The sequence below is a fragment of the Triticum urartu genome, chromosome 3, assembly GCF_003073215.2.
Source record: "Triticum urartu cultivar G1812 chromosome 3, Tu2.1, whole genome shotgun sequence".
NCBI lineage: Eukaryota > Viridiplantae > Streptophyta > Magnoliopsida > Poales > Poaceae > Triticum > Triticum urartu.
In genome coordinates, this window is record NC_053024.1 from 592,755,714 (window position 1) to 592,773,972 (window position 18,259).

Genomic DNA, 18,259 nt, shown 5'->3' on the forward strand with positions numbered 1-18,259 from the left:
TTATTTTTTAGATCCAAAAGTTGTTCGAAATGACATAGGATCAACTTCATATTAATCGCCTTTTGGAGGTCATGTTCCATAGAAATGACAGTATCATGCACATACTGGAGGATAGAGATTCATCCTTCAACCAGATGCGGGATAAGGACCGCAATTGACCGTCCTACTTAGCCTTTCTATGAGAATAACCAACATATCCGTCACAATGTTAAATAAAAAAGGTGACATGAATCACCTTGCCTCAGTTTCTTCCAACTTTGAAAATAATGACCGATGTCATCATTGATCTTAACTGCAACACTCCTACCGTGAACAAAATAAGCCACTTGTTGTCACCCTTCAGCCGCAAAACGTTTCACGTGAATGGCTTATTGAAGAAAATACCACTTTTTTTACTTTGTCATAGGCATTTTCAATGTCCATCTTAAAGATAACTCCATCGAGTTTCTTAGTGTGGAGCCACTCGACACTTTCATGAGTCCATTGGCCTAATTCTTTCACCCCTCTCAAGTTTTTAATCCCTTGCTGCGGGAATTTCAATTGGCCTAATCCATCCAATCCGCTCGAGTTTTTAATCCATTGTTGAAGGAATTTCACCACTCGAGTCAAGTTAACATCGGCGCGGACGCGTGAATCAGCCACGCTCGATCAGTCGGACTTCAATTTCTCCACCTCTGAACAAGACCCCATCCATCCGAAAAGCATAGAAGATTTCCGATGCGCCATCCAGCCGCACTTCCGCACGCGCGTGATCGTGATCAGGCCCAGCGAAAACGACGCGCCATTTGTTGCGACCACGAGAGGCTCCCGCCCTACCCGCAGCCATCATGCTTCAGCAGTTAGCACGGTGCTGCCAAGGCATGGAGCTAGTGATTGCGCCTTCGTGTGTCCGTGGTTTTCTCCCACAAGGGTTTCCACGTAAAAATTCGTGTCTTTTTGTTTCGTTTATTTCTTATTATTATCTAACAAGTGGTATACAGAGCTGAGATTACAGATACGAGATTTGAGATCAAGAGTTAGGGTTGCACGCGCCGCAGCCGCCGCGTGACCAGGCGATCCGGCTTCGGATCGATTTCCGCTGCAGCGCTGTACAAAGCCGAGACCGACAGGAGCTTAAAAGGATTCGCTGGCGATCCGTCCGACCACAAGTTCTGCCGAGTTGCCGCTGCTGAGCCGCCGCTTATCCTCGCGAATATACGCAGCGTGACACGCGTGCCTGATCTGCTACTACTCCACGCGGAAGCAACAGCTGTGCGTACAGGCTTCCGACGAGACGCTGCTGCTGCATCTACACGTGAAGGCTCAGGTTCCAGGGATATTTTACTAGTAGATCAGCCACCTACTAGTATTCATTACGTGAAGCTACTGTTTTGGTCTCCAATTGCTACGGCCACTTCAAAAGCTACCAGGTGCTATTTGTTTTAGTTCTTTGTCTGCATATTAATTCAATCAAGAATTTTTCTACAGGCTTGTACTACTTTGTGTACACAAATTTATCTATTCATGGCTTCCATGAAGTATGATCTTCCGCTGCTGGATCGTGACACAAGGTTTACCCTATGGCAAGTCAAGATGCGGGTGTTGTTGGCACAGGCCGACTATGATGTAGCACTGGATAGTTTTGGGAAGAACCGAATTGAGGACTGGACTGCTGAGGAGAAAAGAATTGATTGTAAGGCTTTGTCACAAATTCAACTCCATTTGCATAATAATATTTTGCAGGAAGTTTTGAGCGAGAAAACTGCCGCCGCTCTATGGTTAAAGTTGGAAGGGATTTGCATGACTAAAGATCTCACCAGCAAGATGCATCTGAAGCAAAAATTATTCCTGCACAGGTTACCCGAGGGAGGTAATGTTTTGAATCATATTTCAGAATTTAAAGAGATCATATCTGATCTAGCTGCAATGGAGGTTAAGTATGAAGAGGAAGATACTGCTTTAATGTTACTTTGTTCACTGCCAAGTTCTTATACCAATTTTAGAGACACCATATTATACAGTCGTGATACTCTCACACTTAATGAAGTTTATGAAGCTTTGAACTCTAAGGAGAAGATGAAACTAATGGTGCCTCACGATGGTTCAAGTTCATCCCAAGCAGAGGGATTATCCGTTCGTGGCAGGACAAAGGAGAAGAACTCCAATAATGGAAACAGAGGCAAAAGTAAAAAAACGGCTACAGGGGCCGGTCACAATCCAGAGACAAAAAATATTGCAGATATTGCAAGAGAGACGGGCATGACATCTCAGAGTGTTTCAAGTTGCAGAATAAAGAAAAGAGGAAAGGTAACAAACAAGGTGAAAATTCTGCTAACGTTGCTCGTGATGATAGTTCCGATGATGCTCTTGTCGTTATTGCTGGATGTGCTGAGATCAATGATGAGTGGGTACTTGACACTGCATGCACTTTTCATATGTGCCTGCATAGAGATTGGTTTATTATTTTTGATTCCACTACTTCTGCTGGTTCCGTTTTGGATTTTGATAATTCACCATGCAGGATTGAAGGCATAGGTTCTATTCGAATCAAGATGTTTGATGGCATAATCAAAACTTTGACAGATGTTCGGTATATTTCGAAGATGAAGAGAAATTTTATTTCTATGAGTGCCCTTGATGCAAAGGGATACAAGTATTCAGGTGGAGATAGTGTTTTGAAGGTCACCAAAGGCTCCCTTGTTGTGATGAAAGGTGACTTAAGTTCGATCAATGGTCTTTATTACCTTCGAGGTTCTACCGTTTCAGGTAACGCTACTCCGGTTGTTTCAAAGAATTCTGATTGTGATGCTGCTAACCTTTGGCATATGCGTCTTGGACATATGAGTGAACTTGGTTTAGCAGAGTTAAATAAGAGAGGTCTTCTTGATGGATATGAACCTGGTAAATTGAAATTTTGTGAGCATTGTATCTTCGGCAAACACAAGAGGGTGAAGTTCAATACTTCGGTTCATACAACTGAAGGTATTCTTGATTATGTGCATTCTGATTTATGGGGACCATCTCGCAAGAAGTCACTAGGTGGTGCTAGTTACATGCTGACTATTATTGATGATTATTCGAGAAAAGTATGGCCTTATTTCTTGAAGCATAAATATGAAGCATTCTCAGCATTTAAGGAGTGGAAGATTATGATTAAGAGACAAACTGAAAAGAAGGTAAAAATACTTTGCACTGATAATGGTATGGAATTCTGTTCTAAGCAATTTAAGAATTATTGAAAGTCTGAAGGCATTGTCAGACACTACACCGTTCCTTATACTCCTCAACAAAACGGTGTTGCTGAGCGCATGAGCAGGACCATTATTTCCAGAGCCCGTTGCATGTTGTCCAATGCAGGTTTGCATAGGCGTTTTTGGGCTGAGGCCGCTTCCACTGCTTGTTATCTCATTAATCGTTCACCATCTATTGCTCTTAATAAAAAAACTCCAATTGAGGTATGGTCTGATTCACCTGCTGATTATTCACAGTTGAGAGTTTTTGGTTGCACTGCTTATGCTCATGTTGATAATGGAAAATTGGAGCCTAGGGCTGTTAAGTGCATCTTTCTTGGTTATAAGTCTGGTGTTAAAGGTTTTAAATTATGGAATCCTAAAACCCAAAAGGTTGTTGTTAGCAGAAATGTTATCTTTAATGAATCTGCTATGTTACATGATGTTTCATCTACTAATGTTCCTGTTGAGAGTGAACGGCAGCCTACTATTCAGCAGCCTACTATTCAGGTGGAGCATGTTATTGACTCGGGTGATACATCTAGTAATGAAATTGTTGATGCACATGATGAACCCGTCGTTAATGATGATAATGTCACTCCCACTCCAAATTAGCCTATTGTTCCACCCAGTTGGAATCTCGCACGTGACAGAGTCAGGCAGGGTATTAATAAACCAGACAGGTTAATTGAAGAGTGCAATATTGTTTCTTTTGTTTTATCTGTTGCAGAAGAAATTGATGGTAATTCTGAGCCTTCTTCATATTCCGAGGCTATTATTTCTGGTGATAGTAATAAGTGGATGACTGCTATGCATGATGAGATGGAATCACTTGAAAAGAATGGCACTTGGGATTTAGTAAGATTACCTAGAGAGAAGAAACCTATTCGTTGCAAGTGGGTTTTCAAGAGGAAAGAAGGTGTTTCTCCTAATGATGAGACAAGATATAAAGCAAGGTTAGTTGCTAAAGGTTACAGTCAGATTCCAGGTATTGACTATAACGAAGTCTTTTCTCCTGTTTTGAAGCATAGCTCTAATCGCACTTTACTCAGTATTGTTTCCATGCATGATCTTGAGCTTGAACAATTGGATGTTAAAACTGCATTCTTACATGGAGAATTATAAGAGGATATTTATATGAAACAACCTGAAGGTTTTGTTATTCCTGGAAAAGAAAAGCTTGTCTGTAAGTTAAAGAAATCTCTTTATGGATTGAAGCAATCCCCAAGACAGTGGTACAAGAGATTTGACACCTTTATGCTCTCTCAAGGTTTCAAAAGGTCTAATTATGATAGTTGTGTTTATTTGAAAACTGTCAAAGGTTCAACTATTTATTTGCTCCTTTATGTTGATGATATGCTTATTGCTGCAAAGAGTATGTCAGATATTAATGAACTAAAGAAGCAATTGAGTAATGAATTTGAGATGAAGGATTTGGGTGTAGCAAAGAAAATACTTGGCATGGAAATATCAAGAGATAGACCGTCTAGAAAAGTATATCTAAGTCAGAGAGGATATATTGATAAAGTTCTTCGTCGTTTTAATATGCATAATGCCAAGCCAGTAAGTACTCCATTAGCTGCACACTTCAAATTATCATCAGCTTTATGTCCTAAGTCAGATGCAGATATTGAGTACATGTCTAGAGTTCCCTATTCAAGTGCAGTTGGTTCACTTATGTATGCCATGGTTTGTTCTCGTCCGGATTTATCATATGCATTGAGTGTTGTCAGTAGATACATGGCTAATCCTGGAAAAGAGCATTGGAAAGCAGTTCAGTGGATTTTCAGATACCTGCGACGCACTTCTAATGCTTATTTACAGTTTGGGAAAACTAGAGATGGACTTGTTGGTTTTGTTGATTCTGATTTTGCTGGTGATTTGGATAAGAGAAAATCACTCACAGGTTATGTTTTCACCATTGGTGGTTGCGCTGTGAGTTGGAGAGCAACTTTGCAGTCTATTGTGGCTTGTTACACTACTGATGCCGAGTATATGGCTATTTCTGAGGCATGCAAAGAAGCTATCTGGTTGAGAGGTTTGTATTCTGAGCTTTGTGGAGATTCATCTTGCCCTGCCGTATTTAGTGACAGTCAAAGTGCTATATATCTTACAAAGAATCCAATGTATCATGAGAGGACAAAGCACATTGATGTCAGATTTCATTATATTCGAGATGTTGTTGCTGAAGGCGATTTGAAGGTATGCAAGATAAGTACTCATGATAATTCAGCTGATATGATGACAAAGCCAGTTCCGACCAATAAGTTTGAGCTTTGCTCAGGCTTAGTTGATATTTCTCACTAGTCCTATGGACTTTGACGCACAAGGTGTTTATGCTGATTTGGATGGAGTTATTCACTTTCTTCGACTACTGAAGGAAATTTGGATCAAGGTGGAGATTGTTAAATTGTGATCCAAATTATACCGTGTTAGACTAGACGTAGTACAACTGATGTGGGCCTTTGCGTTGACGTCGACGCGTACGAGTACAACTCGTTTACTTGTCCTCCAAGGACTCTCATGTATTGCCCTCTTATATACCCCATGTAGTCGCACCTCAGACGGCCTATCGTCTTGTGCTTGTAATACTCTTCCTCATAGTGATTGCGCCTTCGTGCGTCCGTGGTTTTCTCCCGCAAGGGTTTCCACGTAAAAATCCGTGTCTCTTTGTCTCGTTTATTTCTTGTTATTATCTAACAAAAGAAGACCTAGTGCCCTAGCGGAGCTCGATCAGGGGAAGCTGTGTGAGGGGAGGAGAGGCCTGCGACCGAGCGACAGCGAACCAGCAGCGGACGAAACCCTCGGCCCCGACGCGGACGTACCACGTAATAACACACAACGCCATGTCGTCTGCCTTGCCTTGGATGACCATTATACTTTGCTTTGCCGGTGGTTAGTACCAACGATCGCAGCACGGGCGGGTGCGCGCATTCAATGCGCGTGCGCTGAGGGCGGGCGGGCGAGACGGCCGGCCGACCGACCGGAGGTGCCTGTCAACGAGCAGGAGCAGAGAGCAGTGGACACAACGGCAAGCAAGTTGGACCGCTCAAGTGTACGTACGATAACCACTGGCCGCTGATCCATATGCACTGTAGCAGGGCCTGCCGTGTAGGGGCACGGCGGCGCGCACTGTGCGCGCACCGGTCCGGTGTCCGGGCGAGTAGTAGATCACCATCTCTTATCTAAAACCACATCGCAATTAAGCTGACATCGCTACTGCGACTGCACGGAGAAATCAGCGTCCGTTATCCGGCGGTGGAGCCGGCGCGCATGCAGTCTCGCCATGATTCGGCGGCAGATCTTATCTGGAGCACGGTGGAGCCGCGCGCGTCGTAAAAACCAAGGTAGATTTCGCTCTCGGAGAGAGACGGCGCGCGGTGGCCGGCCGGGCCCGATGGATCCACGCCGGCCAAAGCAAAGGCCTCCGCTGCTCTCCGATTTCCCGAGCCCGGTCACATGCCGACGGGAGCACGGGACTTTTGTGCGGCCGGGCAGGCATCGAGTTCACGTGCCTCTCGGTCGACGGGTCGAGTCCCGTCCCCGTCCGCTGGCGGTGGCGCCTACCTGCCCGGCGCCGGGCCAAAAGACGACGGCGGCGGCTGCTGCGCGCGCGCGCGCAACGCTTGTACTGTAGCCGGCGTCCCCGCTCCCGTGCGGAGCGGCATGCGCGCGTCCGTCCGGGCCGGGCTCGAGAGCAAGATGGATGGTACGCTTGTCGTGTTACCGACGCGAGCTGGACCGGTCAGTCCTCGTCCCCATGTCGCCCAGGCCTGCGACAGTTCGGTACCAATGGGGACTCCTCTGCTACGGTACAGGCGCGTAGATCTGTCTCGTTCCTTTCGGCAGTAAAAAGTTCGAAACACGCGCGCACACGGGTCGTCAGAGCGCGCAATCCGGTGGCATGTAGTATATTTGTCTTCGTTCCCGTCTGCATGCATCCGCCAATCGCACATCGCAAGTACACCGCCACGCGACACTCTTTTTTGCCGGACAAGTTTCCCTTTTTTCACCTTTGATCGTAGCGTACTGTACTGTAAATACTGACGCCTCTGCAGGGGCGAGCGTGCACGCGGCGCTCCACGCTTTGGTAAAGCAGCTAGCCTAGTCTAGCGCGCTCCGGTTTGCCAGCGTGGAAGAACGCTATCCGAGACGAGAGAGACCAACAGCCCCGCCGCGCGTCGTTGAGCCCAACCTCAGCCCCAGCCCCAACGGCGACAGGCACCAGAAGGAGTTGACAACGGGCGGGATATTGCAAAAACAAAGCCCGAGCACTGTACGACGGGTATGAAGATCCATCCATCCCCATTGATTTGATTCGATTTGATTTGTTGCCGCGTGAGCTCCCTGAGCGCGGAAAGTGATTGTTCTTCTTCCTCGTGCTGTTGCGTTCCCCTGCAGCCTTCCGAAATCCCCACGACCTGTCTCCATTCCATTCCTCTTGTTTAAAAGGGCATGATGACACCCTACTCCCCAGAGCAGATGCCCCCCTACCCCTCCGTCGCCCCCTCTTCGGCAATGGTGGCGTCCCAGAGCACGGCGTGAACAAGGCAGCAGAGGAGGAAAGGCACCGCCCAGCCCATTCCGAGCTCTCCCGTCCCCGACAGGACAGGCCGGCGAGGTTTGATTTGATGCTCCTTCTTTCACATTTCCGCCATGCATTTCCTCCCTCAGCGTCTCGCATCATCCATGCTAGCTCGGTTGCATCACGCATTTGTGCCCCGTTGGAATCGGTCCAAAGGCGAGAGGGGAGGGACGACATGCATCCCACGATGGAGTGACCTCCAATTTTGCTCCCAGCTCGTCTCGTACATATATGTGCAAGCCCATGTCTACCACCTACTACCAGCCTAGCTCGTTTGGCCGACATTTCTCAAGAAAAAAAGAAGCTAGTTCGGCCGACAGGGTTGCTTATGTATCCGGCAGATACAAGCTGTAAAGCTTCTCGGGCCGTCCCTCCCTCCCCAAGCTTTGGGGATTTTTGTCTCTCGTCGTCACCAATCACCCCATAAATACATGTGGGCATCAATAACTCAGTCAGTTAGTTTATCCTGAGGTAAAAGCATGGCTTATTTCTGCTTTCTCCTTTCATTTCTCTCGCGCGCTTTGGCTAATGGAAAGGAGATTAGGTGCGCACGTATTTAATACCCGAGCTACTAATTAACTGGATGTACACGTACTTGCCATTTGGCCCAACTACTTTTCCACCATTCATGTGCACCATTGCATTGATTTTGTTTTGTGTGTGGGGAGCTTGAGTAAGGGTGAAGAGATAGTGAGCAAAACAAAAGGGCAAGCCTCCCATGGTGATGGTGGTGGATTCTTGCTTGCTTGCTCGCTCGCTTGCTTCGGCCGCACCTCTCTCCGGGCTCAAGTCTGGTGGTTGTAGTGGCGCGCGTATAATGTGCGCTATCTTGCAAGGGACCATGCATGTAGACGGCCGGTGATCATCGCCGCCCGTGCCAAAGCAAAGCTTAAAGAAACGGGCTGCCTCTGCGCGCCTCCCGGTTTAAGGATGATGCCTCCCGATTAGTGCTGTTTAAAAAGCCACGGGGCCGTCGCTGTTGGGTGGCTAAGTGGTTGCGGTGCACTGGTTAGTGCCAGGTTAGACGGGGAAGCAATCGGCAAGCAAGCCTAGCCGGGAATGATGCGCTAGTAGTACTACAACGCTTGCTTGCTTGCTTCCCTCCATTATTTAGTTGCTTTTCTCCTGCATGTGGAGAGGAGATACTAGTACTACAAAGGGCCTTCTCGCCCTCCATCGCCATAGCAAAGTGGCGATTAGCGTCTAGCTAGCCTTCTCTTGGCCTCTCCCCCCTGCCTTCTTCCTCCGGTCCAGAGAGGGAGCCGAGCTGACCGCCCTTTTCTGCTTGTCTCGTTGCAGCTTTCTTTCCTGTAGGTGGGCAAACCACACATACCAGCAGTGCCGGTGGCTCTCAATCAAATTTCGGAACAGAGATATAGCCGGCCGGCCATGCAGACAGCCAAGGCGAGGTATGTTCCGTTCGTTCGTTCGTGCCATCCTCCCCCTCCGTCCTCTACTCTACTGAGCACTGAGTTCCATCCATGTGCCGCTTGATACTTTTAGCAGTTTGATTGTTCGTTTTGAGGCGTCATGTGCTGCCGCTTATTTGATTCTTTCCTCCATGCGTTGCTTATCTTGACGCGTACCATGCTTTGTTTATCTCCATGCATCGGTCTCCGCGATGTTAGATAGATTCTACTCTTCCATACTCAGATCATCTGAGCACGGATTCAGTCAATGTGCATGCACCGGTTTTACTACTACCTTCCCCTTGACGCCAAAGCTGTTCTCCTATCTCGCCTTCATCCGGTTACTGTTCTGCTCCCTCGCAAAGTTTTGAGCAGAGTTAACCTGTGTTCGAACCTCCCTTCATCAATGGACTGGAACTGGAGGCAGCACTGCTGATTGATATGCTCTGTGCTCAGGGAGATTAAACAGAGGCTCTCAACAGCTGCAGGCCTGCTCGTTACAGTATACTACTGTACCTTAGATAAACATAACCAATCACGCTAATTTCGCCCCGTGACATGTTAACCATTCGTGTGGGCGGCCATAAACTACGCTTCCACCCTTACACACCACCACCTATCTTGCCGGAGGCAGCCAGGAAGCGACCAAAATTTTCAAAATCGGGGGCGCACCGCACTGCACGCATGTGACTGCGCCATGTCCGGTTCTTGAGCCCGGCGCCAAGCGGCCAAAGGAGCCGCAGTGCGGCGCTGGTCCACCTGTCTCCCCTCGCTAACCCGCATCTGTAAAGCCTCGCCCCCGTGCTTGCATATCACGGGGGATCATTAGGTTATTAAGCTAATGCGCCTCCCCTTTCCCGGCTCCTGCCTGCCTCTCCCTCTCTCTCGCTCGCTCGCTCGCCCGGTTGCTCCCCATTCACTTCTTGTCGGTCGCCTTTGCCGCTTTCGGCCGGCCTCGGATTCTTTGTTTCCCCATTGCTTCTCGCGGCTTCTCCTCTCTGCATCTGGTTCACTTCGCTCGAGCTGAAGTGTGTTGAGCCGTTGAATCCGGAGCGGTTCTTGAGCTTTGCTTTCTGGTCAGAACTTTGGAGTTCTTCTCTCTGGTTTCTACCCTGCATTTGGGATGAAGGGGGGCACTGAAACCCTGTGCCTCCTCTAGTCATGCTGTACTTGAGCAAGATGCATTTTCTGAGGTTATATTCGAGCAGTACAGCCGTGAGGCAAGGAACTTCACTTCAGCCTGGGATAGCTTCCCCTGCCTTACGATTTTTTTCCCTTTTTGGTTGAGGTTTCTGACTGACTGTACTTGTGCGTTCTTGGCATGAAGGAATGGCTCCGTGGAGCACCCTGCCCGCGGGTCTCCCCTCGGAGCAAGCAAGACGGGCCGGCCGACGAGGCTGGCCGGCCTGGACTCCGGCGTCGACGCGGCGGCGACCAAGTCGCCCACCGGCCGGAGCCCCAAGGTGGAGCGCCGCACCACCATGAGCGCCGAAAGAGAGGTACGAATCTCTGCTTCCAACTTGTTTTTAATCTTTATTAGAAAGAAAGAGATTTTTGAGAGACTGTTGAGAGTTCGTTACGAGCACTTAAGAGATGTCGCTACATGTTCTTGAATGCCACCCATGTTTTCTCACATTTTGCCCGGATTTGGCAATACCTGTATCTGTCGACGTTGATACTGTCTCGGTTCGCTGTAGTTGGCTATTGGTCTGTCCCGCTCTTGATGTAGCAGACTGTCAGTTACTCCGAGTACACTGAAACAGACAGGTACCTCTATCCGGTAGCTAAAATGAAGTGTTCCCATTAAGCGATATTAATATTACTAGTAGTTGTCCTAGTAATCATCCGAGTATGGTTTGATTTACCGCAACACGGAGGCCAACTCCAGATAAAAGTTTCAGACAGAGAGGGACACTGTACTTACATCGGTAGTTATTCTCTGTACTGGTTATGTCTTCAGAAAAAACAAGAAGGTTAAGCATACTAATCAAGTACCTTTAGAACACACAAAATACTTCGTTCTTACTTGGTCAAATGATCATTTTTTCGAGCTAATGTTCGCGCCAATTTTCACAAATCCGTGCCTTACTGCAAGGACAACTGCCAACAGAACTCTTGCAGTGTGATGATGCGAAGTGGTGAAAGTATTTTCTTTCGAGCCGAAAGTGGTGAAAGTTGGCAGGGGCAGTAATGCACAGCAAGACAATCATCTAAAATTCCAAATACCAGAACTTTCCATCACTAATCCCTCGCTAATCATGCCATGGTTGAAAGTGAAGCCACGACGAGTTTGCTGATTGGAGTTTGGCACACACCACTAATCTTTCTGCTGAATTTGATGACTTCAGAAAAGGAGGTCGCCCATGAAGCTGTCGGAGCTCGAGTCCCAGCTCTCGCAGCTGCAGGACGAGCTCAAGAAGGCCAAGGAGCAGCTCCATTCCTCGGAGAACTTCAGGAAGCGGGCCCTGCAGGAGGCCGAGGAGGCCAGGGCGCAGGCGGCGGAGGCGTCCGCGCAGGCCAGCGACTCGCGGGCGCAGCTCGCCGAGCTCTCCTCGGTGGAGCAGACCCGCATCTTCGAGCTCCGCCGGCTCTCCCAGGAGCGCGATCGCTCGTGGCAGTCGGAGCTGGAGGCCATGCAGAAGCAGCACGAGGCGGACTCGGCCGCGCTCGTCGCCGCCATGGGCGAGGTGCACCGCCTCCGCGTGCAGCTCGCCGCGGCCGCCCGCGCCGACCGCAAGCAGGAGGTGGCCGAGGCGCTGGCGACCGTTGACGAGCTTAAGGCCAAGCTCTCCGCGAGCGAGGAGGCCGAGGCGCGGGCGCGAGCGTTGCACGAGGAGTGCAAGCAGCAGCTGGAGGCGAGCCGGGCCACCATCGACTCGCTGCTCACCGACGGCTCCAAGCTGATGGACTCCTTCAGCCTCGTCGTCACGGAGCTCGAGGAGTCGCGCGCGAAGCTCAAGGCCCTCGAGGAGGAGGTGGCGGAGACGACGTCGGCAAAGGCCGCCGCCGCAGCCGGCCAGAGCTGCAACTGCTCGGACTCGGAGGCCGCCGAGCTGAGGTCGGCGCTGGAGGACGTGGAGGCCAGGTTCCAGGAAGAGAAGATCCTGAGCACCGTCGAGACGCAATGCGCGTACGAGCTCATGGACCAGATCAAGGTCGAGTCCGACCTGCGGCATGGCAAGCTCGCCGCCGCGCTCGCGAGCGCCAAGTCCGAGGTCATGTTCCTCAAGGCGAGCCTGTTCGACAGGGAGTCCGAGCTGCGGCGCGCCCATGACGCGACCAAGAAGCTGCAGGACGACGCGAGAACGAACAGCACGGCCGACGAGCTGAAGGCGCAGCTGCAAGGCGCGCTGCAGGAGAACGGGCAACTGAAGCTCGAGCTGCGGCAGTACGAGTCCGAGAAGGTCCCGGAGAAGTCGGACGCCGACGCGGCGGCGGAGGCGGCGAAGAAGGGGGAGACGGAGGCCGAGCTGAGGCGGCTGAGGGTGCAGGCCGAGCAGTGGCGGAAGGCCGCCGAGACCGCCATGGCGTTGCTCACCGTGGGCAAGGGCGGCAACGGGAAGATCTTGGACCGCGGCGAGTCGCTGGACGGCGGCAAGTACGCGGGCCTGTACGACGAGCTCGACGACGACGCGGCGGCGGCCAGGAAGAACGGCAACGTGCTCCGGAGGATCAGTGGAATGTGGAAGAAATGAGGCTGATCGGCCGATCAACTGATGTCAAGTAGTGGCGTGGCTCGATCGTAGGGATCGAGCTGTTCATTTTTTCCCTCGCTTGTAAAATTGTTTTGCCGGTTCTCGTGGTGTAAAAACATAGGTGTGATTGTACTGAACGTGCTCATAGATGTATCATACGCGGTATATGATGAATTGAATCAGTTCATCCTTTGATCGTAATACTGTACTCCCTCTGTCCGTGAACAGGTGTACTTCTATCTTTGTCCTAAGTCAAAAGTTTTAAAATTTTGATTAACTATATAGAAAAGAATAATAACATACTCCCTCCGTTCCAAAATACAAGTCTTTATAGAGATTTCAATAGATGACTACATACGAAGCAAAATAAGTGAATCTATACTTTAAAATATGTCTACATACATCCGTATGTTGTAGTTTATTTGAAATATCTAAAAAGACTTATATTTCGGAACGGAGGGAGTATATGACATCAAATTGGCGTAGTATTATGAAAGTAAATTTCAAATCGGATCTAGTGATACTATTTAGTGTCATAAATGTTGTTACTTTTTCTATAAAGTTGATCAAAGTTTTAAAATTTTGATTTAAGACAGAAACTAGAATTACACTTATTCATGGACAAAGGGAGAGTACTTACGTAAACTCTTCCACCTTTGATAAAACCACCACCCTCGGGTCCGAATTGTCAAAGGTTGGAACATGCATTCTTGCAAATCTAAATTTTTGGTTTGGAGAATCAAACATTAGCTGGCACATGGCCGCAACCCGTGCCGCCGACCGTCCGCCGCCCCTGGTGCTGACAAAATGGAACTCCTCACCTCCACTTCACCTTCGGCCACCCTCATTGGTGCCGGCGGCTTGAATTCGCAACATCACCGCCACACTTCTTGAACATAATTGATGGCTTGCACACAGCATGAAGGTGCGACCGGACACTGCTCCATCAGGATGAAAATTCTGGGGCGCTGCAACAGAATGACGACGACTACACGACCACGCTCCAACACTACGTGCATGTTAGACGGACCCCGCCACTAGCTTGTCGCCGATCATCGAAGAGGAAGAAGGAAAACTGTGGGAACAATCTCTCTAAACACATCAACGGATGAAATCTCTCCACAGCCCTTCAAAATAAAGGATAGGATTATTTTTTTAGAAAATACTTTGTCCGCCGCCTGTGTATGTCGTTATGGAGCGGCCCATTAGCGGATGATGTACGCTTGTACGCCCTGTGTATGCCGTGATGGACCGGCCCATTAGCGGATGATGTGCGTATGTCCATTGAAATATGTCGCAAAAAGAATAGTGCTAGACGAGGATTCGAACACAGAACCTCCTGCTGCAAATAGCAAGCTGATAGCCACTATAACTAAGAGCATCTTCAATAGGCGCCAAAAAATGGATCCCCACGCTAAAAACCGTCTTCTTTGGGTGCCAGAGACGCTCCATCAGATGCTGCAAAATAGTGCGGACGCAAAAGAATTTAACCCACACGGTTAAAAGCACTATCGCACGCTGCAAATGTTGTGCGCCGGACCGCATGCGCTTTATAATTTGCACTGCGTGTTTTTTTGGGCGCGCGTTTTTGGACATGTGGAAAACCAATGTTGACCGCGGCGCGCTAACAGTGCTACAGTGGGGTTGTAAAACTATTTTAGCCCTTGATATTTTTGCGCCTATGTTGCAGATGCTCTAACAAGCGCTTGTGACTATTTAGATAGCGCAATGTTTTAAAAGAAATTAACAACATCGCCAGATCCTAAAAGAAGCGAAAAAGATTTCTGAAAAAGTGAATATTTGTTAGACCCAGATATTTCGTAAAAAGTTGTGAACAAAAAAATTTTAAACTTGAACATTTTTTTGAAACTCTCAAACTTCTTTTCGAATTTTGAAGACTTTTAAAACATGAATTTTTTCTAAAACACGAACAAACTTTTCAGAATATGAGGTACTGTAGTGAACATTTATCCAAACACAAATAGATTTTGAACTTTGAACATTTTTCAAAAAGCGGAAATTTCTAATAACATGAACAACTTTTGAAAACCGATAGGTATCGGAGCGAACTTTCTTTTAAAAAGCAAACATTTTTGAATTTTACATATTTTGGAAACACAAACAATTTTTGAAACACGAACATTTTCGTAAAAATGGGCACATTTTTTGAGTTTTGAACAGTCTTTGAAACAAGAACATAAATTTAAAGTTTTGAAGCATTTTATTCAATACGCATACGAAATTTTGAAAACATAAAAAACAAAAAACTAGTGAAAACCGGTTCAAGATCATACTAGAAGGTTTCCAAAACCGATACTGTAGGACATGCGTTATCTCATAATTGGCCTGGCCCATCTTATTCGCTAGGTCGCTCGTTTGTGTGCGAATGAGCCACAATTTGTCGCAACAAGTGGCAAATAGGGATTTCCACCGTACTTGGTGCCATCGGCTTTTTCTTAAATTTGTGAATCTTTTTCAGTTTCTCAAACTTTTTTTGCACCTTTTCTTAGTGAATACTTTTTGAAAATCTGCAAAAAATTACTTTTTATTTAAATCTGCGATATTTTTACGAAAAAATAGATGACTTTTTCCAAATCCGCGAACGCTTGGGTGGGCCCAACGGGAGCGATGTCATCGCGTAGTTACTTTTTTATTTTTTATTTTTTGTTAATTCATTTTCTCTTTTTTGAACTTTATTATTCTTTTGAAATTTGTAAAAAAATCTTTGGAACACCAAAAAATGTTCTTGCCTTAAAATATCGTTTGAAATTTCAAAAAAATATTTCTATTTTTGAACTTTGTTCACAAATTTAAGAAATGTTTGCGTTTCTAAAGAAGCTGATATTCTTTTTTTAAGTATGTGGTCTGAAATTTCTGTTCAACACCAATTGTTGAAAATTTATTAACAATTTTGAAAAATGTCTTGAAGTTTAGAAAATTTTCATACAGAAATTGAAATAGCAAAATTGTTGACAAATTTAAAGAAATGGTTAGGACATAAGAAAATGTTCAAGTTGATTGATAATGATGAAATTGCAAATAACATATGCATTAAAATTAGAATAAACTATATGCTCACGGATGCATCTGTCTGGCCTAGTCTAACACACACCTCTCAACTGGTTGTTTTTTTAGATGATGGATAAATGGTTCCAACTTCTTGCAGCAATCTGGTTTATCAAGAAAAACTTTTGAAGATATAAATTTTTTCAAATATCCAAAATATTTGGCATAATGCAATGAATTGGTCACAGAGGCTGATGGAAACAAATTGGGGGTCATTTGACGGATGTAAAAAACGCGCTTTCAAACGGATCCTTCTGGCCTATCCGAACACCCTTAGTTGCGACATCTTTGAAATGACCTCATGTGGCTGGCACTCCAGGTGGGTTGCCCACGAGATGTTCGAGCGTGAACGCGTCGTTGTTGCCGAACGTGTTCACGCCGCTCTCCTTGGTGCTCCAGTCCCAGCGAACTAGTGTTCTCATCAAAGACGGCATCACGGGGACACGCCGAGTGGTCGGATCGTAGGCACTGTAGCCCTTTGTCCCTTGCTCGTAGCCGACAAAAATCATCAGCCGGCTCCGATCAGCCAACTTCTTCAGTCCGGGGTGCGTGTCCTTCAGATGCACGACACAACCGAATGTGTGCAGGAAGTGCACACTTGGCTTGCTTCCGTGCTAGGCTTCGAACATGTTTCTCTCAACATACAAACATGTTGGGGAACATAGTATTTCAAAAAAATTCCTACGATCACGCAAGATTTATCTAGGAGATGCATAGCAACGAGAGGGGAGAGTGTGTCTACGTACCCTCTTAGACCGAAAGCGGAAGCGTTTAATAACACGGTTGATGTAGTCGAACGTCTTCGCGATCCAACCGATCCAAGCACCGAACGTACGACACCTCCACGTTCAGCACACGTTCAGCTCGGTGACGTCCCTCGAACTCTTGATCCAGTTGAGGCCGAGGGAGAGTTTCATCAGCACAACGGTGTGGCGACGGTGATGATAAAGTTTACCGGCGCAGGGCTTCACCTAAGCACTATGACGATATGACCGAGGTGTGTAACTGTGGAGGAGGGCACCGCACACGACTAAGAGAAACTTGTGTGTCCTTTGGGGTGCCCCCTCCCACGTATATAAAGGGGGGAGGAGGAGGAGAAGGCCGGCCTAGAGGGGGCACGTGCAATGGGGAGTCCAACTAGGATTCTCAATCCTAGTTGGAGTCCCCTTCCATCCAAGAGAAGGAGAAGGAGGGAAGGAGGAAGAGGAGAGAACGAAGGAGGGGGGGCGCCGCCCCCTCCCCTTGTCCAATTCGGACTGGGCAGGGGGGAGGGGGGCGGGGGCGCTACCTCTGGCCGTCCCTCTCTCTTCTCTGATAAGGACCATGATTGCCCATTAACTTCCCGGGGGAGGAGGGGTTCCGGTAACCCCCGGTACTCCGAAACGACCCGAACCATTTAGGTTTCCGAATGTAGCCTTTCAATATATAAATCTTTATGTCTCGGCCATTTCGAGACTCCTCGTCATGTCCGTGATCTCATCCGGGACTCCGAACAAACTTCGGTTCATCAAAACACGAAACTCATAATTCAAACCGTCATCGAACGTTAAGCGTGCGGACCCTACGGGTTTGAGAACTATGTAGACATGACCGAGACACATCTCTGGTCAATAACCAATAGCGGAACCTAGATGGTCATATTGGTTCCCACATATTCTACAAAGATCTTTATCGGTCAAACCGCATTACCACATACGTTGTTCCGTTTGTCATCGATATGTTACTTGCCCGAGATTCGATCATCGGTATCATCATACCTAGTTCAATCTCGTTACCGGCAAGTCTCTTTACTCATTCCGTAATGCATCATCCCATGGATAACTCATTAGTCACATTGCTTGCAAGGCTCATAGTGATGTGCATTACCGAGAGGGCCCAGATATACCTCTCCGATACATGGAGTGACAAATCCTAATCTCGATCTATGTCAACTCAACCAACACCATCAGAGACATCTGTAGAGCATCTTTATAATCACCCAGTTATGTTATGACGTTTGATAGCACACAAGGTGTTCCTCCGGCATTCCGGAGTTGCATAATCTCATAGTCTGAGGAACATGTATAAGTCATGAAGAAAACAATAGCAGAAAAACTAAACGATCATTATGCTAAGCTAACAGATGGGTCTTGCCCATCACATCATTCTCTAATGATGTGATCCCGTTCATCAAATGACAACACATGTCTATGGTCAGAAAACTTAACCATCTTTGATTAACGAGCTAGTCTAGTAGAGGCATACTAGGGACACTCTGTTTGTCTATGTATTCACACATGTACTAAGTTTCCGGTT

The 18,259-nt window shown here is 47.4% G+C and overlaps 1 protein-coding gene across 3 annotated transcripts; it reads left to right on the forward strand.

Moving 5' to 3' along the window:
• The first annotated feature begins 7,337 nt into the window (after positions 1-7,337).
• LOC125545215 (interactor of constitutive active ROPs 2, chloroplastic-like) lies at positions 7,338-13,099 on the forward strand. Of its 3 annotated transcripts, XM_048709105.1 has the most exons (5): positions 7,338-7,494; positions 7,611-7,830; positions 9,094-9,203; positions 10,531-10,702; positions 11,552-13,099. In XM_048709105.1, exons 3-5 carry the CDS (start codon positions 9,184-9,186, stop codon positions 12,896-12,898), a joined length of 1,539 nt encoding a protein of 512 aa, XP_048565062.1. In that variant the 5' UTR covers positions 7,338-7,494; positions 7,611-7,830; positions 9,094-9,183; the 3' UTR covers positions 12,899-13,099. The 3 variants fall into 3 exon arrangements, with proteins under 3 accessions (XP_048565062.1, XP_048565063.1, XP_048565061.1); XM_048709106.1 differs by lacking the exon at positions 7,611-7,830 and having other exon boundaries at positions 7,476-7,494; XM_048709104.1 differs by lacking the exons at positions 7,338-7,494; positions 7,611-7,830; positions 9,094-9,203 and adding an exon at positions 9,235-10,423.
• The last annotated feature ends 5,160 nt before the right edge of the window (positions 13,100-18,259 follow it).